Source organism: Miniopterus schreibersii (genome assembly GCF_964146895.1).
Source record: "Miniopterus schreibersii genome assembly, chromosome: 15".
In the NCBI taxonomy this organism is placed as follows: Eukaryota; Metazoa; Chordata; class Mammalia; order Chiroptera; family Miniopteridae; genus Miniopterus; species Miniopterus schreibersii.
The window spans coordinates 824,467-850,207 of NC_138115.1; the positions used below are offsets into that span (position 1 = coordinate 824,467).

At 43.0% G+C, this 25,741-nt stretch overlaps 1 protein-coding gene across 1 annotated transcript in view; it reads right to left on the reverse strand.

Moving 5' to 3' along the window:
- Positions 1-24,189, reverse strand: part of GXYLT2 (glucoside xylosyltransferase 2) — a 147,381-nt gene extending 123,192 nt beyond the window's left edge. Inside the window, exon 1 of the mRNA XM_081159070.1 lies at positions 23,809-24,189. Coding sequence (XP_081015196.1) covers positions 23,809-24,083 — 275 coding nt within the window. The 5' untranslated portion in view covers positions 24,084-24,189. The remainder of the gene's footprint in view (positions 1-23,808) is intronic.
- Between the last annotated feature and the right edge of the window lie 1,552 nt (positions 24,190-25,741).

A 25,741-nucleotide genomic window follows, 5' to 3' on the forward strand; every position in this document is an offset into this window, starting at 1 on the left:
ATGGATAAGAAAACAGGACCCGAATATATGCTGTCTACAAGAGACCTACCTGACAGCAAAAGACTCACACAGGCTAAAAGTGAAGGGATGGAGTAAAATATTCTATGCAAATGGAAAGGAAAACAAAGCTGAAGCAGCAATTCTTATTTCTGACAAAACAGACTTCAAAATAAAGACCATAACAAGAGACAAAGATGGTCACTACATATTATAAAGGGATCAATCCAACAGGAGGAAATAACCCTTACAAATATTTACGCACCCAATATAGGAGCACCTAAATACATAAAAAATTTCTTGGGGGACTTTAAAGGGGAGATTGACAGCAACACAATCATAGTGGGGGACTTTAACACGCAACTGCCAGCACTGCACAGATCATCAAGACAAAAAAAATCAACAGGGAAACGCAGACCTTAAATGACTCACTAGACCTAATGGATTTAATTGACACTTACAGAACATTTCACTCCAAAGCAGCAGAATACACATTGTTCTCAAGTGCACATGGAACATTCTGAAAAATAGACCACAAGTTAGGGCACAAGGCAAGTCTCTACAAATATAAGAAGATTGAAGTCATATCAAGCATCTTCTCAGATCACAATGCCATGAAACTAGAAATCAACCACTATAAAAAAAATCTCAAAAATATTCAAACACATGGAGGATAAATAGCTTGTTATTAAACAATGAACGAGTTACCAATAAGATCAAGGAAGAAATCAAACACTTCATGGAAAGTAACAAAAATGAACAGACAACAACCCAAAATCTATGGGACACAGCGAAAGCAGTCCTGAGAGGAAAATTCATAGCATTACAGGACTATCTCAAGAAACAAGAAAAAGATCTAATGAACCATCTAACACAACAACTAAAAGAACTAGAATGAGAACAGCAAGAAAAGCCCCGAGGAAGTAGAAGGAAGGAAATAATAAAGATCAGAGCAGAAATTAATGACATAGAGACTAAAAAACAATACAAAAAATCAATGAAACCAAGAGCTGGTTCTTTGCAAAAGTAAGTAAGATTGATGCACCTTTAGCCAGACTCACTAAGAAACAAAGAGAGAGGACCCAAATAAATAAAATCAGAAATGAAAGAGACAATATAACAACTGACCCAACAGAAATGCAAAGGATTGTAAGAAAATATTATGAACAACTATATGCCAATAAACTGGACAACATGGGGGAAATGGACAAATTCCGAGAAGTATACAACCTTCCAAAGCTGAATCAAGAAGAGGCAGAAAACCTGAATAGGCCGATAACAACTAATGAAATTGAAGCAGTAATCAAAAAACTCCCAGCAAACAAAAGTCCTGGACCAGATGGATTTTCAGGCGAGTTTTACTAAACATTCAAAGACGAATTAACACTTATTCTATTCAAACTATTTCAGAAAATTCAAGAGGAGGGAAAACTCCCAAACTCTTTTTATGAGGCCATCATCATCCTAATCCCAAACCCAGATAAAGATACTACAAAGAAAGACAATTACAGGCCAATATCCCTGATGAACATAGATGCTAAAATCCTCACTAAAATACTAGCAAACCGGATCCAGCAATACATTAAAGAGATCATACATCATGACCAAGTGGGATTTGTTCCGGGGATACAAGGCTGGTACAACATCTGCAAATCAATATATGTGATACATCACATAAACAAATTGAAAGACAAAAATCATATGATCATATCAATAGATGCAGAAAAAGCATTCGACAAAATCCAGAACCCATTTCTGATAAAAACTCTCAGCAAAGTGGGAATAGAGGGATCAGATCCCAACATAATAAAGGCCGTATATGACAGACCTACAGTCGACATCATACTCAATGAGCAAAAACTAAAACCATTTCCATTAAAAACCGGAACAAGACAGGGATGTCCACTTTCACCCTCTTATTCAACATAGTACTGGAAGTTCTTGCCACAGCCATAAGACAGGAAGAAAACATAAAAGGTATCCAAATTGGAAAGGAGGAAGTAAAACTGTCATTATTTGCAGATGACATGATATTGTACATAGAAAACCCTAAAGACTCCATCAAAGTACTATTAGATTTGATAAACGAATTTGGCAAGGTAGCTGGATACAAAATCAACATCCAGAAATCAATGGCATTCTTATACGCCAACAATGAACTTTCAGAGAGAGAAACTAAAAAAGTAATACCATTTACCATTGCAACTAAAAAAATAAGATATCTAGGAATAAACTTAACCAAGGATGTAAAAGACCTGTATTCGGAAAACTATGTGACACTGAAAAAAGAAATAGAGGAAGATTTAAACAAATGGAAGAATATATCATGCTCATGGATTGAAAGAATTAATATCATTAAAATGTCCATACTACCCAAAGCAATTTATAGATTCATAGCAATTCTTATTAAAATAGCAAGAGCATATTTCACAGACCTAGAACAAACATTTTGAAAATTTATATGGAACCCAAAAAGACCCCGAATAGCTGCAGCCATCTTGAGAAAAAAGAACAGAGGGGAGGGGTCACATTACCAGACTTCAAACTGTATTACAAAGCCATTGTAATCAAAACGGCCTGGTATTGGTACAACAACAGGCATATAGATCAATGGAACAGAACAGAGACCCCAGAAATAGACCCACGACATTATGGTCAGTTAATATTTGGCAAAGGAGGCAAGTGTATCCAATGGAGTAAGGACAGTCTCTTCAATAAGTGGTGCTGGGAAAATTGGACAGATACATGCAAAAGAATGAAACTAGACCACCAACTTTCACCATACACAAAAATAAACTCAAAATGGATAAAAGACTTTAATGTAAGTCACGAAACCATAAAAATCCTGGAAGAAAACATAGGCAGTAAAGTCACAGACATCCCACGCAGTGGACTTTTCACTGATACATCTCCTAGGGCAAGAGAAACAAAGGAAAAAATAAACAAATGGGACTGCATCAAACTAAAAAGCTTCTGCACAACAAAAGAAAACAGCCTCAAAATACAAAGGAACCCCACGGTCTGGGAAAACATATTTGCCAAGGTTGAATCTGATAAGGGGCTAATTTCCAAAATGTACAAAGAACTCATAGCACTCAGCAAGAGGAAGACAAACCACCCAATTAAGAAATGGGCAAAGGACCTGAATAGACACTTCTCCAAAGAGGACACACAGATGGCCAAGAGACACATGAGAAAATGCTCAAAGTCACTAATCATCAGAGAGATGAAAATTAAAACCACACTGAGGTCTCACCTCACACCTGTCAGAATGGCTCCATCAACAAATCCCCAAGCGACTTGTGCTGGCGAGGGTGTGGGGAAAGGGGAACCTGGTGCACTGCTGGTGGGAATGCAGACTGGGGCAGCCACTGTGGAAAACAGTGTGGAGGTTTCTCAAAAAATTAGAAATGGAGCTGCCTTTTGACATAGTGATTCCACTCCTAGGAATGTATCCTAAGGATCCTGAAACACTAATCAGAAAGAATATATGCACCCCGATGTTCATAGCAGCGCAGTTTACAGTAGCTAAGATCTGGAAACAGCCCAAGTGCCCATCAGTAGCTGAGTGGATAAAAAAGCTGTGGGACATTCACACTATGGATACTACGCAGCTGTAAAGAAGAAGGACCTCGTACCCTTTGGGACAGTATGGATGGACCTGGAGAATATTATGCTGAGTGAAACAAGCCAGGCAGAGAAAGACAAACATCACATGATCTCGCTTATATGTGGAATCTAAAGAACTTAATAAACTGATGAACAGAATAGATTCAATGACGTGGAAGCATAGATGAGACTGATGGAATGTCCGAGGGATGGAGGAGGGCGGGTAGGTGGAGGGGGAGAGGGTAACTGAAGAATTTATATGCCTATATGCACAACCCAAGGACACGGACAATGGTGGGGAGAGGGACTGGGGAGGGGCACGGGATGGGGTGGAATGGGTCATTGGGGAGAAAAAGGGACATGTGTAATATTTTAAACAAACAAAAATAACAATAAATAAATAAATACCGAAAAACAAAAACTGGATATAACTTTGCTGTCCACACACAGGACAATCATGAATGCATCGATGTGTTTAAGTGGAAGACTACAAAGCAGTGAAAATGAACAAACCGGAATGTCACGTATCAACATAAGACCAAAAAGAAAACAGCAATTTGTAGAAGGATAGCCATGGAATATCATTTAAATGAAGCTTAAAAACAAGCAAAATAGCACTATATGTTGTTCACAGACATGTGGGAAAAGTAAACATGCATAAGAATGATAAACATCAAATGCAAGATAGTGGTTATCTCTGGGGACAGTTTTTACTTCCTAAGGTGAGTGCAGGCTACACAGAAATTCATTATGTTATTATCTTTATTTTTTGTGTGCCCAAACTAATTGACATGTACTTTTTTCTAGTTAAGAAAAGCCTGCACTCGGCTGCACAGCAGGCCGCTTCTCTTCTGTTCAGGCGACAGAGATTGGGAGATGCGCCGCGCCACAAGCAGGGCTGGGCACCAGTCATTCCTGGTGATTGGTGACTGTTCTCCTGGTGGCAGTTCAAGTAACAGTAGTTGGAATTTAATGAGACCTTTGCTGCCCTGACTCTCACATTACATTAAAAATCTCAGGCTTCAGGTAATAAGCATTTGTGTTATGTGGTCACAATGAATAATCACGTTTAAGGTCACTGAAATATTGTGACTTTCACCAACTCCTACCAACACACTTAGCACTGGAGACTGCAAAGATCAAGGAAAGTCCAGCTACAAACCTAGGACTTAACCCCTTGAATCGTGAGTGGTGGGAATGGGTGATGGGAATTATAGCAGTGCTCTAATGGCTATGTTCTTATTTATACTTTATAAAAAAGGACTGAAGTGGACATTTGCTGTCCAGGAGTATTAAGGATCTGTTGCTTAAGACTAGAGCTAATGGTCACCATCTAGCCACCACACCGGTAGAGCCTACCTGGGAGTCAACTTGACAAAGCAGAAAGCAAAGGCAAAAGGTGGGGTGGCATTACTTGAGCACCTGGGTCCTGGTGCACCTGACCCTAAACTTGGACAGTTCATTTATTAAGACAATAAATTATCCTTTGCTTAAGTGAGTTTGAAACAACTTTACAACTTAGCAATCAAAAGTGTGTCCTAACATGCTTTTTAAAATGTTTCCTATCACCTTTGACTCACTCTGCCTCTCTCCTGTTCTTACTTTGAGCCGTCCTCTGAAATACTCATCGAATCCACTCCTTCCCTGTGGCTCACTCCTAGGGCCCTGATCCAAATCCTCACAATCGTCCAGTTTTGTACCTGATCCAAATCCTCACAATCGTCCAGTTTTGTACCACCTAGTGCAGGGATCCCCTACCTGGCTGTACATCATCATCATTGGAGGTGTTTCTTAACATGCAAACCCCCACCCACAGGGATTCTGATTCACGGGGCCTCAGGTGGGGCCCTGGAGCTTGGATATTAACACGCCTGCACTACAAGCACCCACATTCAGCCACAGCCAGGACTACCCGCCTGAGCCAACACCGCACCTCTCCTCTCTGCCGCGCTCTCCCCCAGACCCTCAGGAGCACCAGGTCGTCCTCGGCCTTTCCTCGGGTATTCTCCTCGCCTACTGCCTTAACGAAAACACGCTGCCTTGTGAGGGTGTCACCTCCTCGTGGAGGCTGCCCTTCCCCTCCAGCCCCAGGAGCCGCAGACAGCAGATGGGGCAGGCGTCCTCCTTGGTCTTCACTGTCACACCCAGACATGAAACACATCTTCCGAGTGAAGTCTGTGGGTGAAATTACCCCCCTTCTCCCTGTTCTGGTTGGTGTCCCTCTCAGCTTCCTGGTTAGTCCTCTCCATTCACCGAGTTTAGCTCCTCACTCATGCTCTTCCCTCCACCCCAGTTCCTGTCATTCTCGGGACTTCAACTCCTATTTAGGAGATGCCTCCAGCATCCTGGCCCTTCACGTCTGTGACCTCTAACCCACCCCCTTTCCTTTCTCCTGCGTGAGATGCCCAGGGTTGTGCTCATACCCTGGACCTTTGCACAAACGGTGTCCTCTACCTGAAACGTCCCCCCTGGGTTTTTACATGGCTGCCTCTTCTCTTCTGGACAGAAGAATGGTTTTCCTTGACAGCCTCGTCAAAGGAACACCCTCTCTTTTATTCTCTGTCATGGTCTTTGGTTATTTCTTTCCAAAAACTTGCCTCTGCTGGTGATTCCATAGTCTTTTATTATAATTTACATCAAGTATACAACATTATATACAAGCAACATAATATAAACAAATAAAATGTCTATCTTTAGAAAGAAAATTAAAAAAAAAATGCACAATGTACATTTTCAATTAAAAATATAAATCTTGCACTAAACATGTGAAGGCCAATATATTTTTTCTTCTCTTGCATTATTTCCTTAGTCTACATCCCCCAGAAATGGAGTTACTGGGTGTATAGCTATTATTCTATCAAGAATGTAGTAATTTTGAGTTTCTGAGATTTACCCAAGAGTTCTCAGAAAACAGCAGACCATGAGAAAACAGAAAACATAACAAACACTACTCCAACCACCTCTGAGTTTCTTGTATGACAAAACCATGCGCTGAGATCTGAAACAGGGTGAACAAGCTTGCACGTGGCACACTGCCTCCACACTGTATGTGTCCCAAAGGGGGTGAGGCACAGCTTGTAGTTATCATTTAGACACTGCATCTAATAACACTGAGCTTCATAGTAAGACAGATATTCCATTTTCAGTTCTTTTTCAACGATGTCGACAAAAAAGTCTCAGCTTGGTGCTAATATGTTTTGAACACTTTTCCAATGTTGCCTAATCCTCTCTTTCAACTAAAAAGACAGCCAACTTAAGACATAGAAACTTCAGTAGGCAAGAGTTCCAAGTTAGAGATGAGCCGCATTGTTTAGTTTTTGATGGACAGTTCAGTGTTAGACTGACAGTTACCTCCTATTTACGTTATTGCTCACAATTTATGGCAGTGATATAAAATTTCTCCACTTAGCACAAAAGGAAATTAGAACCCTCAGACACTGCTGGTGGGATTGTACAATGATGCAGCCCACTTCGGAAACCAGTTCAGCAGCTCCTCAGAAGGCTAAATATAGAACCACCACGTAATCCAGCAATTTCACTCCTAGGCGTGTTCCCAAGAGAAATGAAAACATGTCCACACACAAAAAAAACTTTTACGCAAATGTTCATAGCAGCTTTATTCACAATAGTGAAAAGGTCAAGCCCAAATGTCCATCAACTGATGAATGAATAAATAAAATGCGGTCCATCCATATAATGGAATACTATTTGGCCATAAAAAGGAATAAAGTACTGATACATACTACAAATGGATGAACCTTTAAAACAGTGAGCTGCGAACCTTGTGAAAATACAACAGACCACATATTGTATGATTCCATGTACATGAGAAGTCCAGAATTGGAAAATCCATTGAGACATAAAGCAGATTAGTGGTTACCAGGGGCTAAGGGAAGGGGCAATGGGGAGTGATTGCTTAGTGGGTACAGGGTTTACTTTTGGGGGTGATGACAATGTTCTGAAATTAGTGATGATGGTAACACAACTCTGAATGAACTAGAGGCCCCTGCATCGCGCCCCTTTACAGTGTATTTGAATTATATGACAATAAAGCGGCTATTAGATAAAAATAAATAAATAAATAAATAAATAAATGCACTTAAGTTTATGGCAAGGATAGATTTAAAAATTTTTAAGTTAGCAATAGAAGTGTAGGCATATTATAAGAATGCTGGCACTGATGTGGAAAAGACTGAAGTTTGGTAAACGCTGCCCCAATTGTCCTGGCTCTAGCTCACCCCACACAGAAATGAAAAATGAAATTCAGAATAACAGAGGCTGCTCAGAGGGAGGAGCAGCCTCACCACCTTCACACTGACCAGGACAAGGCGTCTCCTTAACTGCTTAAAATCTCGAGTGTCTGGCTTAGACTTCAGTTTCTGGAGTGTATACGTAATGAGTAGAACACTTATGTGTGGTGCTATTTACTTTGTAGCCTATTCCTGCAAAACACACTGAATTTTTAAAGTGAGTGACTAGTTCTCCTCTGGCCGCCTTTCTGCCATCTCACACTGCCGCTCGTATCAGTGCTTCTCCTTAACTGACCAGCGAGGTGAACTCGGGCAAGCCTGGCGCTGGGACGCGGGCTGGCAGGGAAGCTCGGCGGGACCACATTCTTTAAAGGACAGCCTCAGACAGTGCTGTTGGTAACCAGTTGTAACAGGGAAGGAAACGCAGAAATATTCTGGGAAACATGGCAGAAGATTAATTCTAACAAGCTGAACACGCTCACCTTGGGGAAGAACATATTAGCAGGACCCCTCCCAGGCAGCACCCTTTACAAGACGAACCCTTAGCCATCTGGGCGTGGGGGTGGTCGCTCAGGAAGCAGAAACACCTTGGCAGGGCCCCGAGGAGAGCCCGGGGACGCGTGATTATATCTGTGTGAAGTGTGCGCAGCAAGAGGCACTGATGAAGTTCCCTTCAAAACATTTCCTCACTGAAGCTGTGAGGAGAGCCTTCGCTTAGAAACCCAGACGTTATGCTAAGGACTGTGCTAACAGTTAAGTCACTTTCAATGACCCAGGGTTTGAAGTTAAATCAAATGTCATTAATCTTCCAAGATAGACAGAAAAGCTGACATTTTCACTAAAGTCATGATATTATATGAATGGTGTCAACATAGTCCAAAAAACTGCCACGGGGGTGCTTAATACAATTATTTGATGAGGGCATTCGGCTATGAATAGTATGTATTTAGCTTGGATCATAATATTTGAAGCATGGCTGTGCTCCCAAACGAAGTCTAGGTCTGAAACTAGTAAGGTGTTTAATGCCTCAGTGCACATGATTCTGTCTACGTGTGTGTGTGTGTGTGTGCGCGCGTGTGCGCTTTAGACACTACACAGACACGTGTTTTGTGAAGACTAAGCTGCAGAGCAAGGGTTCAAACCCAGGGGCCAGGCGTAAAAGCCTATGAACACTTCATCTGTCCTCAGGGCTTCTGGCTCAGTGATCCAAACACGGCCTGGGTTTCAGCACCGAAGTCATGGCCTCAGGGGCACAACTCTCAGAGGAAACTCTCATCAACTCCCCTCCGTGAGCCACCCACTCACGTCAGCCGAGGCTGAGTGCAAGTGTTGATGATAATCCTCCCTTGAAAACTCTACAAACTGCTGCCTGGCCTAATTCTCATTTCATTTTTTCCTGACACAGGAGATTATATTTCTCCATCTTCCTCTCCTCTTCAAAGTAAAATGTTATTGAGGTTTAAAAATACGCACTAGCAGCGACAGTTTGAAGTACATGGCGGGTGACAGCGGAGACACGGGAGTGAGCGTCACACACCCTGCGACGGGCACCTCCTTTCCCAGAAGAGGGCATCACGTACCAGCGCAGGGGGAGGAAAACCACCTCCCAACTCAGGTCAGTGAGGGAGATTTATCTAACAGTGTCCACACTTTAGCTTGTTTTATAAGTTATACAGTTATGTACACATTTACCATAGGAGAGATTTAAAGTACAGACAAGCAAAAAGGGGACACCCATAATGCCAGGCCCATCACCACTGCTGACGCTGTGGTACACTGTGTAATCTTCCAGAGTTACACCCAACGCATATGCATGTGTATATACAAATGCGTAATATATTAAAAAAATTTTTTAAAAAGTATAATTTTTATAACCTTTATTCCCTTACATATATGAACAAGATACAAGTACAAAAAAGATTTTATCAAAGGAATGTTCTTCAAGGAATTCTAGAAAGCAACCCAACAGTTCAAATTTCAAGATTTGTTCCCAAGTACAGCATGAGGGTCAGCCACTGGCTCTAGAAGCACATGGACCTGACTTCAAATTCTAGGTCTGCCATGGGCTGCTCCATCTTGGGCAAATGCTTTAACCACCTCTAACCCTCAGATCCCCAATATGTGAAATGGGCATATTGATTAGAGTGGACATGTGCTTTGAATTTTGGTGTTTCTTACTAGTATCCATTTCCTGAAATTTCAGGTAACAGCACCTTAGTTCTCTTTTTGGGAAACCATCCTTCTGTTCTCAGTCCTTGACTTGTGAAGGGCCTCAAACATGCTCTTCCCTAGGTATAGCCATGAGTGATTGGCTGTGCATGTGGTCCACACCAGGTCAATAGAGGCAGCCCCAGGCCTCTTGCTGAATTGTTTTTCCCTCAATATTACTAAAGGGGGGGTGGTACAAGCCCAGCTCTGCTAGAGCTACTACGGGGAGAAAACTCGTCTGAGAGCGTGGTCCACACAGAAGAAAGCAGAGCTAAAATACTAAGGCAAGATGGTTGAAATCCTGGATATACCTGTAATAGAGCATTATCTTCTTCGCACATTATGGTTTTATAAGCCAGGCAATCCCCTTTTATGTTTAAGTGATAGAAGTTGAGGAGCTGAGATTCTACCACCCGCAGCCGAGAACTCTGACCTATCCAATGACAGTGCCGACCTCTCAGGTCATTATGAAGAACAAATGAAACGATGTGGCGATGAGCTGCAAGGGCACCCAGAGTTGCTTAAGTTGCCATTAAATATTAGTTGTCATCATCATTATTAAATACTAACTTGAAATATATCAGAAACCTTAATTTTTCTCTAAATATTTCATTTCCATGCCAGAAAACAGGCCAGGCAGAGCATCAAAAAGTACATTTAAGTATAAACGTCTTATTGCAAATCAGGTTTGAAGTTTTTGTACACTTTTTAAACTTTTCTAAAAGTTTTCTTCTGAAACACCAATTTCCAATAACCCACTCTCCCTGAGGGATAAAATCTGATTCCTGAACATTAAGGCTTGTTACTTTGGGGCTAGTGGTCATGCAACTAGGGTTTATGTAAATCTCACAAAATTGGAAGAGAAAACCAGAGCATTTTCAAACCCAAAAAGAGATGCAGGCCTCTGAACAGCAGTCTGTAGACAAAACTCTGCATTTTGGTTCCCCGAGAAACTTCCTAATTCCCACAAACTTCTTCACCCATCCTCCGCTTGTCTAAGCTGACAGGAGCGTGCCGCCCGTGAGCAGTCACCAAAGCTAGAGAGCCAGGCTTCCAGGTGTGAACCCTTACCGAACCTCAGCCCGACGCCCTGGTGGCCAGTGAGAAAGGCCCTCCCTCACTGCTCCTCCAGCTTTCACGGAGGATGCGGACATTGGGGTTGGCGTGCCACTTGTTTCATATGGAAGGTGGCTCTTGATTTCCTCAGGTCATAACACAAGAGCCTGCCTGAAGCAGCAGCTTAGCCTTAGGTAACATTTGCAGAGTTTCTTGTGTGGCACACACTGTGCCAGCATTTTACATTATTTCACTTAATTGGTGAACTCAGAGAAGACCAAAATGTGCTGAGGAAGACTAATGCAAAGCCACATGTCAAGTTAGTGAGGTCCAGTTACGATTCAGTTCCGGACTGACGAAGCAGCAGTGATGACAGCACTCGGAGCTAAGTGCTTCATGCACGTTTTATTACTTTACCGCGTTGGACGCGTTTCTCCACCATGAGAGCTATATTTTGGATTATGTGTTCTCTCTTGTCTCCTACCTATGTGAAGCTTGGCTTCTAAAGTGCACCTTGATGACTTTCTACTACAAGATTTGTCTTTCGTATTGCTAAAAGAGGTCAAGAGGAGGTGGCACTGGTGGGCATCAAAACATCACTTTCAAATGTACCCAAGTCACTCTTTACTGGAAGAAAATCATGGGGGGTCTCAAATAAGGCAGCAGGTCAAGAAACTCCCCTTTCCAGGGGCAGTTTTCAGAATTTCGTATCTAAAATAAATTAAGTACTGAGGATAATTTGGAGAGGAATGTAAAATGAATTCCATCTTCAACAAAAGTCTCTTACTTTCTATTTAAAAACATAAATAGTGGTAAAATATATACTACCTAAAATTTTGTCTCTTATTTTTTTTCCCTATTTTTAATTCTTCTATTACAATTGACATTCACTAGTATTTTATATTAGTTTCAAGGGTACAGCATAGTGGTTAGACATTTATATAATTTACAAAGAGATCTGCCCAATAATTCTAGTGCCTACGGGACCCCACACAGTTATCACAATACTATTGACAATGTCCCCTGTGCCGTACTTTACATCCCGACTATTCTGTAACTGCCAATCTGTACTTCTTAATCCAGTCCCCATTTTCACCCAGCCCCCCAACTCCCCTCCCATCTAGCAACCAACAGTTTGTTCTTTGTATCTGTGAGTCTCTTTCTGTTTGTTGGTTGTTCATTTATTTTGTTCTTTAGATTCCACATTTAAGTAAAATCATACGGTATTTGTTTTCCTCTGTCTGATTTATTTCCCTGAGCATAATACCTTCTAGATACATCCACGTTGTGGCGTAAGTGGCTGAGTAATACTCCATTTGAAGTCTTTTGAATTTTTGGATTATTTGTTCTAGTTCTGTTAAAATGTCATTGGCATTTTTATAGGAATTGCATTGAATCTATAGATTGCTGTGGGTAGGGTGGAAATTTAATAATGTTAATTCTTCCTGTCCGTGAGCATGTGCTTCCATTTAATTGTATCTTCAATGTCTTCCTTCAGGATCTTATCATTTTCTGAGTACAGATTTCTTATCTCCTTGTTTAAATTTATTCCTAGCCATTTCTTTTTATTTTTTAAGCCATTATAAGTGGGATTGTTTTCTTAGTTTCTCTTTCTGATAATTCATTATTGGTATATAAAAATGCAACTGATTTCTGAGTATTAATTTTGTATCCCGCTACTTTACTGAATTTGTTTATCAGTTCTAGTAGTTTTTATGGGGTTTTTAGGGTTCTCTATATACAGTATCATGTCATCTGCAAATATTGACAGTTTTACTTCCTCCTTTCCAATTTGGATCCTTTTATGTCTTCTTCCTGTCTGATGGCTGTGGTGAGGACTTCCAGTACTATGTTGAATAAGAGGGTGAAAGTGGACACCCCTGTCTTGTTCCTGACCTTAAAGGAAACACTTTGTTTTTGCCTGGTGAGTATGATGTTGGCTGTAGGTCTGTCATATGTGGTCTTTATTATGTTGAGGAATGATCCCTCTATTGCCACTCTGCTGAGAGTCTTTATCAGAAATGGGTGCTGTATTTTGTCAAATGTTTTTCCTGCATCTACTGATATGATCATGTGATTTTAATCCTTCATAGGTGTATCTATCATGTTAATTGAATTGTGGATATTGTGCCAACCCTGCATCCCAGGAATAAATTCTACTTGATCATGGTGTATGATCTTTTTCATGTATTGATGGATTAAGTTTGCTAATATTTCATTGAGGATTTTTCCATCTATGTTCATTGGGGATATTGACCTATAATTTTCTTTCTTTGTAATATCTTTATCTGGTTTTGGAATTAGAATATACTGGCCTCATAAAATGAGCTTGGGAGTCTTTTCTCCTCTTGAATTTTTTGGGTTAGTTTGGAAAGGATAGGTGTTAATTCTTCTTTGAATGTTTGGTAAAATTCACACACGAACCCCTCCAGTCCAAGGGGTTTTTTTTGCTGAGTTTTTTTATTTCTGCTTTGATTTCATTAGTTGTAATCAGTATGTTCAGATTTTCTGTTTCTTCTATATTCAGTTTTAAAAGATTGTATGATTACAGGAATTTATTCATTTCTTCCAGATTGTCCAATTTGTTAGCATATAGTTGATAATATTTTCTTAAAATGTTTTGTTTTCCTATAGTGTCAGTTGTTGCTTCTCCTATTTCTGATTTTATTTGTTTGTATCCTCTTGTTTTCTTGATGAGTCTGGTTAAAGGTTTATCTTTCTGAGAAACCAGCTCCTAGTTTCACTGACCTTTTGTATTGTTTTGTTAGACTCTATTTTGTTTATTTCTGCTCTGATCTTTATTATTTCTTTCCTTCTACTCACTTTGGGCTTTGTTTGTTGTTCTTCTTCTAGTATTTTAGGTGTAAAGTTAGATTGTTTATTTGAGATTTTTCTTGCTTCTTGAGGTTGGCCTGTATTGCTGTGAATTTCCCTCTTAGGACTGCTTTCACTGTGTCCTCCAGATTTTGGGTTGTTGTGTGTTCATTTTCATTTGTCTCAAGGTAACATTTAATTTCTTTCTTGATCTCATTGCTAATCCATTCATTGTTTAAGAACATGTTATTTAGCCCCTATGTCCTGTGTTTTTTAGTTTCTTTCTCATAATTGATTTCTAGTTTCATACCATTATGGTTGGAAAAAATGCTTGACATAATTTCAACCTTCTTAAATTTATTGAGACTTGTTTTGTGTCCTAACATGTGGTCTACCCTATAAAGTGTTCTATGTGCACTTGAAAAGAATGTATATTCTGCCACTTTGGGCTGAAATGCTCTGAAAATATCAATTCAGTACATCTGGTCTGGTGAGTTGTTTAAGGCTACTGATTCCTTGTTGATTTTCTGGAAGATCTACCCATTGATGTCAATGGGGTGTTAAAATCCCCTACTATGACTGTATTACTATGAATCCCTTCCTTTATGTCCATCAGTATTTGTTCTGTATATTTAGGTGCTCCTGTGTTAGATGCACAAATGTTTACAAGGGTTATATCCTCTTTTTAAATAGATCCCTTTTTCATTATGTAGTGTCCTTCTTTCTCTCTTTATGATAGCCTTTATTTCAAAGACTGTTTTGTCTAAGTATTGCTACCCCAGCTTTTGTTTCCATTTGCATAAAATATCTTTTTCCATCCCTTTACCTTCAGTCTGTGTGTCTTTTGATCTGAGGTGGTCTCTGGTAGGCAGCATATATAAGGCTCTTGTTTTCTTATCTATTCAGCGAATTTGTGTTTTTTGATTAGAGCATTTAATCCATTTACATTTAAAGTGAATATTAAGAGGTGTAGTTACTGCCATTTCATTACTCATATCTATGTTCTATGTTTCCCTTCTTCTTCTTAAAGCAGGCCCTTTACCATTCTTATGATACCAGTTTGTTGGTGAACTCCTTTAGCTTTTTCTTGTCTGGGGTGCTCTTTAATTCTCCTTCAATATTAAATGATAGCTTTGCTGCATAGAATAGTATTGGTTTTAGGTCTCTGCATTTCATCACTTTGAATGTTTTGTTCCAATCCCTTCTGGCCTAAAAAATTCCTGTTGAGAAACCAGCTGACAGTTTATGGGAGCTCATTTGTACATAACTCACTGACATTCTCTTGCTGCTTTTAAGGTTCTTTGTCTTTAACCTTTGGCATTTTAATTATGATGTGTTTGGGTGTGGGCCTCTTTGGGTTCCTCTTGCTAGAGACTCTCTGTGCTTCCTGGACGTGTAAGTCTATTTCCTTTGCCAGGTTAGGGAAGCTTTCTGTCATTATTCCAAGTAAGTTCTCAATCCCTTGACCTCTTTCTTCTCCTCCTGGTATCCCTATGATGCAAATGTTGTTATGCTTGATGTTGTCCCAGAGGTCCCTAAAAGTATCCTCATTTTTAAAATTCTTTTTTCTTTTTGCTGTTTCAATTGGGTATTTTCTGCTTCCAAATTGCTGATTTGATCCTCTGTTTCATCTTATCTGCTGTTGGTTCCTTCCAGCATATTCTTCATTTTATTGTATTCTTCATTTTTAACTGGTTCTTTTTTAATGGTTTCTAAGTCCTCTTATGCTTACTTTTTATTGAAGTTCTCCCTAAATTCTTTGAGAATCCATAGCACCAGTTTTGAACTCTGCATCTGTTAGATTGCTTGGCTCCATTTCACTTAGTTCTTTTTCTGGAGCTTTTTCCTGGTCTTTCATTTGAGACCTGTTTCTTTGCTTCATTTTGGCTGCCTCTCTGTGTTTGTTTCTATTTAGTAACCAGACTTGCTATGCCCCCTAGTCTTAGGGTGGCCTTATTATATAGGTGTGCTACAGGGCCCCGTGTCACAGTCTCCCTGATCACCTGAGCCAGGGTACTCCAGGAGTGTCCTTTGTGTGTGTGTGCATCCACCTATTGTAGTTGAGCCCTGACTGTTATAGACATGTCAGTACGTGGGACTGACCTCCAGGCCTACTAGCTGTGAGAACTGGGCCCAGCCATAGCATACAACCTACTGTGTGGGGCCTGACCCCAAGGAGCAGGATTAACCTCAGGGGGCTCTAGTACCTGCCAAGATCACCCTTTGGGTGTACTTCTTGTGGAGCTAATTGTATGGTTCTCTGTTGGGGTTTAAAATCAGCCACTGGGTGTGTTGATTCTGTGAACTCTTGGAAGTGGTCCCAGTGCAGGCTAAGGTCAGTTGTTGCCTGTAACCAGCCCAGGGCTACCTTATAGTGGCTCCGATGTAATCTGCAGTTGGTAGCTGCCTGTGCTGAACCCGGAGGCACATCAGAGAGGCCACGCTGAAAACCAAGGCCAGCTGCCACCAGTACCAGGCCTGGAGCCACTTAGTTAAAGGCACAGGGCACCCTGAGACCTGCCACTGCGTACCAGCTGCCTATAAGGCTCAGCCATTGAAAGAGCATCAGATGGTTCTTAAGTTGAGTGAGGAGGGGTCTCAAGGTGGGGGTGCGGTGTTCACTAGACTAATGCAGATTCAGATTTGACCATTGTAGGGAGGGCTCAACACAGGAAAGATGGCACCTGCCTGGAGCTGTGTGGAGAGGGTTCAACACAACTAACAGTGGCTGTCTGTCCCTCCAGCCCTGTCTGTCCCTCCAGCCCTTGCCTTGAAGCCACACAACTTGTCTCTCCCTGTATGTCTCTAGCGACTCCCAAGCCACTATCCCACTGCTGGAGCCCAGGGTGAGTGCCTATGAGAGAGTGAGTCTGTGCACAAGCCCTTTAAGAGGACGCCTGCGTTGCCAGCAACTTTCTGTTTCAGCTGGACAGACAGAATTCCCACTGATTTTCACAGCCAGACGTTGTGGGGCTCCTCTTTCCCGCTCTGGTGTTCCAGCCTAGGGCACGTACTGTGGGACTGAGATGCATCGCTCCTCAAGGGCAGCCTCTGAAGCTGAGATATCCCTCCAGATTCTCAGCTGCCATGTGTCAGTGTGGGGCCAGCCTGTTTCACGTCTCTGCCCCTCCTACCAGTCTTGATGTGGCTTCATGTCCTTAATTATATGACTTCTATTCAGCTAGTCTTTAGATGGTTCTCCAGATTGATTGCTCTATAATTTAGTTGTAATTTTGATGTGGTCAGCATTTATTTACTCCGCCATCTTGACTGGGAGTCTCTCTCATTTTCTTACAGTGAATTATAAACAAATGTGTTTTCAAATTTTCTGTGAGTTTGTATGGGGATAAATGTCAATAAGGCTATTATTTACTGAACTTAATAAAGGTGCTAAATGCAGGTGCTACGTATCCAATTTAGTGAAGACTCTCTGGCAGTGAGTGAAGAAGCTCAATTCATTAAACCTAAAAAAAGAATAGAACAGCCCAGCCAGCAAACGGCAGAGCTGGCCTTGGCAACAATGTCGGGCCCTGTCCCCCACCCCGGTCACTCAGCACTGCTTCTCATCTCCCCACACCACTCTGGGTTCACGTGATGCAGACTAGCTTTCTCCACATGGCAGAAACATGGCTGCAGTTCCTGAGTTTCATACCTTATAGTCTCAGCCACTAGACAGTTTGTCCTTATACTGTCTCTGACCTTGGGTGGTCTTGGCCTTATCCCTAACTCAAGGGGTGGACCTTGCTTGGTTTAAATCAATTAGTTGATCCTATCTCACCCCTCCACTCCTTTCCATTCCCTCCACCATGCTACAGGCATTTAAACAAACCAAGGCAAATTGGATGAGAGATAAGCAAGTGAAGGAAGCTAGAATGATCCATGTAAGCAATAGATACATTAGTATGAACCCATGTTTAGTTTAACATAGATAGAGGTGGTTACATATGGATATATTTATAGATATGTACACATACATAGGTTAGTATAAACATATGTGTTTTGCTCTGTCAGCTGTGAGGAACTAAAAAAAAAAAGACAGCTTAATAGCAATAAGCATGCTGAGTGCCCAGATCTTGGTTTCTAATACCATTTTCCAACAAGAGAAATCAGGGCTCCTTGAAGAAATAGCTGATTCTGGGACTGGGGCAGGAGCATCCTGTAGCACTAGATAGCAAGGAAATGCTCAAAAAACAGAAATGAAAACAAAGAACAAAAACACATTGTTGGGCGTATGTTAAAGGAACATAGATACCAACTGAAACAAGCTCCTAATAGCCAAAACTGAAACAATTTCAGCAACAGAATAAAGTCATATTAGATTGTAATTCAAAGTATAAAATAAATATAAGTTCATACTGATACAATGACTGAAAAACTAAATGAGGGAAAAGAATTAAATATACCATGCAGAAGAATTTAAAATAATTTATACAGATACTCCATCCTCAAGGAGAGTGAGCTTAACTCCCCACTCCTTATGTGGAGAATTCTGACACCACCTCAGCTAGGTGACTAAGGCAGTATTAGCATCATAAATCATGCTGATAGTATATACACTTGATATGTGCTGAAAGTGGTACTTTGCCTCTATGTTTTCCTCCCAAAAATCCATAACTGCAGTATTATCATGAACAAAATATCAAACACATTCCAACGGTGGAGTACTCTACAAAGTATCTCGCAAGTGCTGGTCAGACTCTCAAGGTTATAGGCAAGGAAACTCGAGAAACGGCCACATCCAAGAGGAGCCTAAGGAAACGATTCAACTAACTGTGATGGGGTATCCTGGTTGGGATCCTGGCACAGAAGAACAACATTTGGTAAAAACTAAAGAAATCTGAATAAACTAAACATTAGTAATAATATCTTATATTAGTTAATTAATTATACCAAATGTATCATACTAGAGGAGGTTTTAATAGAGGAAACTGGGTGCAAGGCATTGGGAAACTCTCTACTGCTCTCTCAATTTTTCTATAAATCTTAAACTGTTCTAAAAATTAAAATCTATTAAAAAAATCCCTCTCTTTTAATGATATTACTATTAAAGATCGCCACTATTTTCCTAAAAGGTGTGGGACTGTTCTGAATATTGTTAGATAATATGTAATTTAGTAATGTAAGTGGAGTGTTAGCATACTGCTGGCACCAGGCAGATGCTGTATTCATGCACTAGTTCATGCAACAAATATTTATTGAGTACCTACTATGAGATCATCCCTGTTCTAGGTACCAGCAGTGCATGAAGTGAACATGGAGAAGGGGGGAAAAGCAAATAAAATACAATGTTCATATAATAATGACTGCTATAAAAACATTCTAAATGGGAAAAAGGTAGAGAATGGCAGGGAAGGTTCTGCTTTTCTGGGACAGATGGGAAGACGCCTCTGAGGAGAAAACCTACACAGATCTGAAAGAAGTGAGGGAGCTAGAGACGCAAGGATTTGAGCAAAGAATATTCCAACACAGGAAACAAAAAAAATAGGGAGGTAGGAATGAGGTCAGTGTCTTTGAAGGCCAGTGTGGCTGAGCTGTAGTGAGTGAAGTAGGGAGTGCTTGGAGACAAGGTCAGAGAACTAAGTGGGGTTGAGATCAGGCAACAGCTTGAAGGCCATACTAAGAAATTAAATTTCATTCTCAGTGTGATTGGAAGCCTGTCACTGTAGGGCTTTAACCAAGAAAGATTACACAAATAACCTTAAATGTGTAATTGTGGTCTACACATTTAAGATTATTCCAGCACTGCATGGAAAATGAACTGTAGAGGGCGCTACACTGAAAATATGCAAACCAGACTGTGGGCTACCGCAGATGTCCAGGTGCAAAATGACGGTGTTTATGAGATTGGTGGTACCACGGAAGTGGTAGAAATGGTGAGAGAGGTAATACATTTTGAGATGGAACCGAAAGGGCTTACTGATTGAGTCCGTGTACAGGTACTCAGGGGACTAATCAACAGAAATGAATGTGAACAGAATTCTCAGCACTCATAGGACACATCGTCATAGCTGGTACCCAAGGTCTAGAGATCTTTAATGTGTCCTGGGCCTGCCAGCTAATTGTAGGGTGGCCACAAACTTAGCAGTTAGCTATATAACATGATCCCTCTTCAGTGAGACCTCTATTCAGGCTGGAACCTCTGAGCAGACTTACCTCAGAGACCAAAGGAGCTGCAGGAAATGGTGTCTCAGGATGAGCAAGCACGTATGCTTCCTTCTACTGGGGCAGTAACAAGTATAACATGTTTCTGCTTCCCTCCCCTGCCTCCCCTCTAAAAAAATTCTGGGAGGGCAGCAACTCCATTCACTATTGTAGAATGAGTGTCTGGCCCAGAATATATGTGCAATAAACATCTGCTGAATGACTGTGGAATAAAAAGGCTCAGAGCACCACAGAACTTAGAAGTAGCCTAAGTCTCCCTTAGAAACCATATTTTAAGAGAAAACAGCACTACCCATGCCAACACGGAAGAAAAAGAATAAAGTGCAGAAGAGGGTTGAGGTTGAATAATCAATGATTTCTAGGCTAGAGCCAACAAATGAGAAACAGTGATTTTGCAAAGGGCTGAACAACAGTCTCTGTTGGGATTTTGCAGCTAAACTTGATGATCTCATCACAGAATCACCAAATGTCAGAGCTGGAAGAGATCTTAGAAAACTTTGGATCAATTCACTCATTTTACAGATGAGGAAATTAAGATGAAATGTCTTGTGATTAGAACCCAATTCTCTGAACTCCAGATGCCAAATTCCTTTTTTACACGGCATGGATTGGCAGTTATAGTAAACTTCCTTTCCCATATGTAGGCTCAGAGGGGAGTTTTCAGAAGCAAGCTGCAGAGATGGGCTTCTAAAGTCTAAAGTTTATTCCCAAGTTAAATTCTCCTTTTAAAATTCAGTTCTGTGAAAAACTGATCATCTCTCTTGATAAACCTGTCCTCTTATCTTTCAGTGAAAATGAGGCAGCCCACCACACTTCCCTTCTTGACGTGGCTGCCAGGAAGCTTAGAACTAAATTGAACACTTAATTCTCATAACAATAATGTCCTCAGTTTTTAACAAACAGTACTTATTTCCCCCTCCTCTTTACGTCTTTTCATTTTTTATAACTATTTCAATGGCTTTATTGTATATGTGTTTTTTACTGTAAGTCATCTCAAATTCCTTTTGGAAGTCAGCCAGGTATAAATCACCAATAAACCAAAATAAAAAGATTTGATTTCTCCTGTGTATTGGAGCTGCCGCTATGTGTGGTGTCTTTTCTCAGATCCCACCCTTGACCTAAAACTTCAGGCCTTACCTCCTGACTTTATATTTATAGAGAGGAGAGGCCACCACAGGACAGACTGCACACAAATCACTAATTATAAAATTGCAGGGTCTGCCTGCTAACTAGGCAAGTCCCTGGAAACGTCTCTGAAATTAAAACAAGATGTGGAAGAAGAGTGCTCTGTTCCTGTGCTGACGTGGCAGAGTCTCGCTGACAGCAGTGTGCTAGGGGAGGCAAGGCAGCCAGGTCCACGGTGGGGCAGCAGGTGGTAAGCTGTGTCACATCCAACCCCAAATTTTTGCTGGCTACTCCCCCAGGCCTCAGAAATGAGATCCCATAGCCTTCATCTCTTCTGGATTCTAGCCAAGTAAAGAGATTAAAGCACTCATTTTCTGAAAACATGAGGCTTTTTTTCCCCTCCCTAAAATAAAATTCCTCCCAAACCACAAAAATTTAACCCAGGCAGGATTAGAAATGCAATAAAGGAGTCCATACAGAGATTCTTCCTCCTGCTCCTTTCCTGCTACAGAGTCTTCTGTCCCCATTTCCGTCTAGGTAGCAAAAGGAACATTAATAAGTTCCAGAAAATGTCAACCTCTCCAAAGGGCACTGGACTTTCATGTTTATGCATTTGAGCTTGAGACTTCCTGTGGCTCATTTATTTTTCGCTCTTCCCTGAGTTTTTAAATTTTGTTCTTTATTCCTATGGTGTTGGCCACAATTTTCATGATCATCTAAGAGACAGGCTCAGAAGAAAAATGGCTTCCAGAGGCTGTTACTTATGGAAGCAGACCTTCCCTAAAACATCCATTTAGATTCTGTTCATGATCTCTTCCTAGTCAGAGCCAATTTGTTCAGACAGACAAAAAAAATGCTGCCCCAACATTCCCAAAACCTTGAAGAATGAGACAGTTGCAAAAATCTATAAAGTTTCTTTAAAAAAATCTCAGAAAACCTGGCTGGTGTGGCTCAGTGGTTGAGCATCGACATACGATCCAGGAGATCAAGGTTCAATTCCTGGTTGGGGCACATGCCCGGATTTTGGGCTCGATCCCCAGTGTGGGGCGTGCAGGAGGCAGCCGATCAATGACTCTCTCATCACTGATGTTTCTATCTCTCTCTGAAATCAATAAGGATATATATTTTTTTAATCTCAGAAAAATTATAAAATGCGGGCAAGACTAGTATATGACATCAGCATACATGTAAGAGCTCGACCTGGGCCCTCTGTCAGGCCGCCAGTCTTTGGTAAGGCGGCTGCTGGGCCTTTATTCTTCTGTACCACATGCTATCTATGAACCTCGGATAAAATGCTAAACTCTGTGCGTTACCTTCCTCATCCGTAAAACAGTAATAATACTAGTGCTTACTTCACAGAGCAGGCTCTCAAACGTTGGTGTGCATTAGAAACAATGAGAGGGTTTGTTAAAACACAGGTTACTGACCTCCCCCCCATGGTCTCTGAGACGGTGGGTCTAGGAAGGTGCCTGAGAATCTTCATTTCTAAGAAGGCCCCAAGTGGCACTAGGGCTGCTGGTTAAAGGCCACACATTGAGAACCACTATCTAGGGTTATGGGGGAGATGACATAGTTAATATACATAAACTGTTAACCATGACTAGTTTTATGTACTGCTGTTTAGCACTGTGCCTGGTCAGCTATGTTAAACGGTGTCAGTTATTATCTTGCAAGTTGTCCGTCAACTTACAAATCATAGTAAACTTGTAATAGGACCATAATATAACCCATTATAAGAAACCTCAGTATAGAGGAGTGAAAATCCTGTTAAGTTCCTAACAGAAATATCCTTATTATAAAGCGCACATACATCCATGAGGGGTTTTAAGTGGTTCTAAATACTTAAAAACGATTTTGTAGATCACTGGGGTTCCCTCCTAAAAATAAATGTTGTCAGAACCCAGCTGTACATTTATTGAGGCAGAAGAGCTGACAGGGCTACTGCTTGAGGTTTCCTTTCCCTTAGTTACAGTGAAAGCGCCCAAACTCACTTAGTTATTATGGTCAAAAAGGATTCGGCTCACTTCAAGTAATCAAGGAGCCCACAAGGCGGACCCCGCACAGGCGCCCGGACACGTCTACAGCTCGAAAGGGCCCGGAAACCGCGGGGCTGCAGGACGCGGGTCCCTGCCGGGCTCTCGGCCCGGGCGCGGGCGACGCGCGGGGGAGGCGCGGGCCGCGCGGGACCCCACGCGCCCAGGGCCGGAGGCTTTCCCCGGGGCCCGCCCCCCCGCGGGGCGCCCGAGGGTAAGGGCCCCCCCAGCGCGGCGCGGGCGCCCCAGGCCCCGCGTCCTCGGCGACCCCGCCCGCGCGTCCGAGCCAACCCCGCGGGGAGCGGGCGCCCCGAGAAGCGCTCTGGCCTCGCGGCGGCTCCTGGAAAACTCAACAAAGGGCACGTTGCCCCGAGCGCAAGGGGACGCCGCGCCTCGACGGGTTAAAAACCGACACACGACCCGGTCCGACGCTTCTCGGAAAACTGCTCGTGGTCCCGCCGCGAGGCCCGGACTGCGGAGGGCGGCCCGCGGGCGCCGGCTGGTCCCCCGCCCGGAGCCCCGGGGCGGGGCAGGGACGCGGCCGCGCGACTCACCTCGCCGGCTCCTCCAGGCTCCGCGCGCCCGGGCGGCCGGCGCGGGGAAGCGGACGCTGCGGCCCGCGCCTCGGGGCGCCTCGGCCGGCCCGGGGGAGGGCGTCCCGGCCCGCGGGGCGCGCGGGGGCCGGCGCGGGAGGGCGCTGCGGGGCGCGCGCGGGGCGCGCGGGGGGCGCCGGGGGCTCGGCGCGGCCGGCGAGCAGGGCCAGCAGCGCGAGCAGCAGCGCCGCCAGCGCGAGCAGCAGCAGCACGGCCGCCCTGCTGCGGAGCCTCATGGTGCGGGGCGGCGGCGGCCCCTCTGCGCATCGCGGCGCCCGGCGGCCGGACTGGGGCAGCGGCGCGGCGGCCGCCTCCTCCACCGCCCGCGGACTGGGGTCCGGGCGGCCGGCGCGGGCGGCGGGGGAGGCGCTGGGAGGGGGGGAGGCGCGAACCCCGCTGAAGGAGGAGCGACCCGCGCCTACCGTACTGTGTGGAGTAGCTGCCCGCCCGCAGCCTCAACACGCTCCGGCTGCAGGTAGCGCAGCCTCAGAGCCTCTCACTTCCTCACGCACGCACTATCCATCCATTCATCATCCATCCATCATCCATCCATCCATCCATCCATCATCCATCCATCCATCCATCCATCATCCATCCATCCATCCATGCATCCATCCATCCATCCATCCATCCATCATCCATCCATCCATGCATCCATCCATCCATCATCCATCCATCCATGCATCATCCATCCATCCATCCATCCGTCCATCCATCCATCCATTCATCATCCATCCATCATCCATCCATCCATCCATCCATCATCCATCCATCCATCCATGCATCCATGCATCCATCCATCCATCCATCATCCATCCATCCATCATCCATCCATCCATCCATCCATGCATCCATCCATCCATCATCCATCCATCATCCATCCATCCATCCATCATCCATCCATCCGTCCATCCATCCATCCATCCATGCATCCATCCATCCATCATCATCCATCATCCATCCATCCATCCATCCATCATCCATCCATCCATCCATGCATCCATGCATCCATCCATCCATCCATGCATCCATCCATCCATCATCCATCCATCCATCCATCCATGCATCCATCCATCCATCATCCATCCATCATCCATCCATCCATCCATGCATCCATCCATCCATCATCCATCCATCATCCATCCATCCATCCATTCATCATCCATCCATCATCCATCCATCCATCCATCCATCATCCATCCATCCATCCATCCATCCATCATCCATCCATCCATGCATCCATCCATCCATCCATGCATCATCCATCATCCATCCATCCATCCATCCATCATCCATCCATCCACCCATGCATCCATCCATCCATCATCCATCCATCCATCCATGCATCATCCATCATCCATCCATCCATCCATCCATCCATCCATCCATCATCCATCCATCATCCATCCATCCATCCATCATCCATCCATCCGTCCATGCATCCGTCCATCCATCCGTCCATCATCCATCCATCATCCATCCATCCATCATCCATCCATCCATTCATCCATCATCCATCCATCCATGCATCATCCATCCATCCATCCATCCATCATCCATCCATCCATCCATCCATCCATGCATCCATGCATCCATCCGTCATCCATCCATCATCCATCTATCATCCATCCATCCATCCATCCATCCATCCATCCATCATCCATCCCATCTTATCCCCATTCCCTCCCTACTTTCTCATTCACTCACTCACTCACTCACCAGCTCATTGCCACCCAGTCTTCCATCTGATTCCCTAATTATTCCATGCATTTTCCCTGTTACCAGGTTCCATTCATCTACCCAAGCACTAATGTATCTATCCATACATCAACCAGGCACGGACATCTCTATCCTGTTTGCCCAGTGCAAGGCCTGACACTTGATGGATATCTGT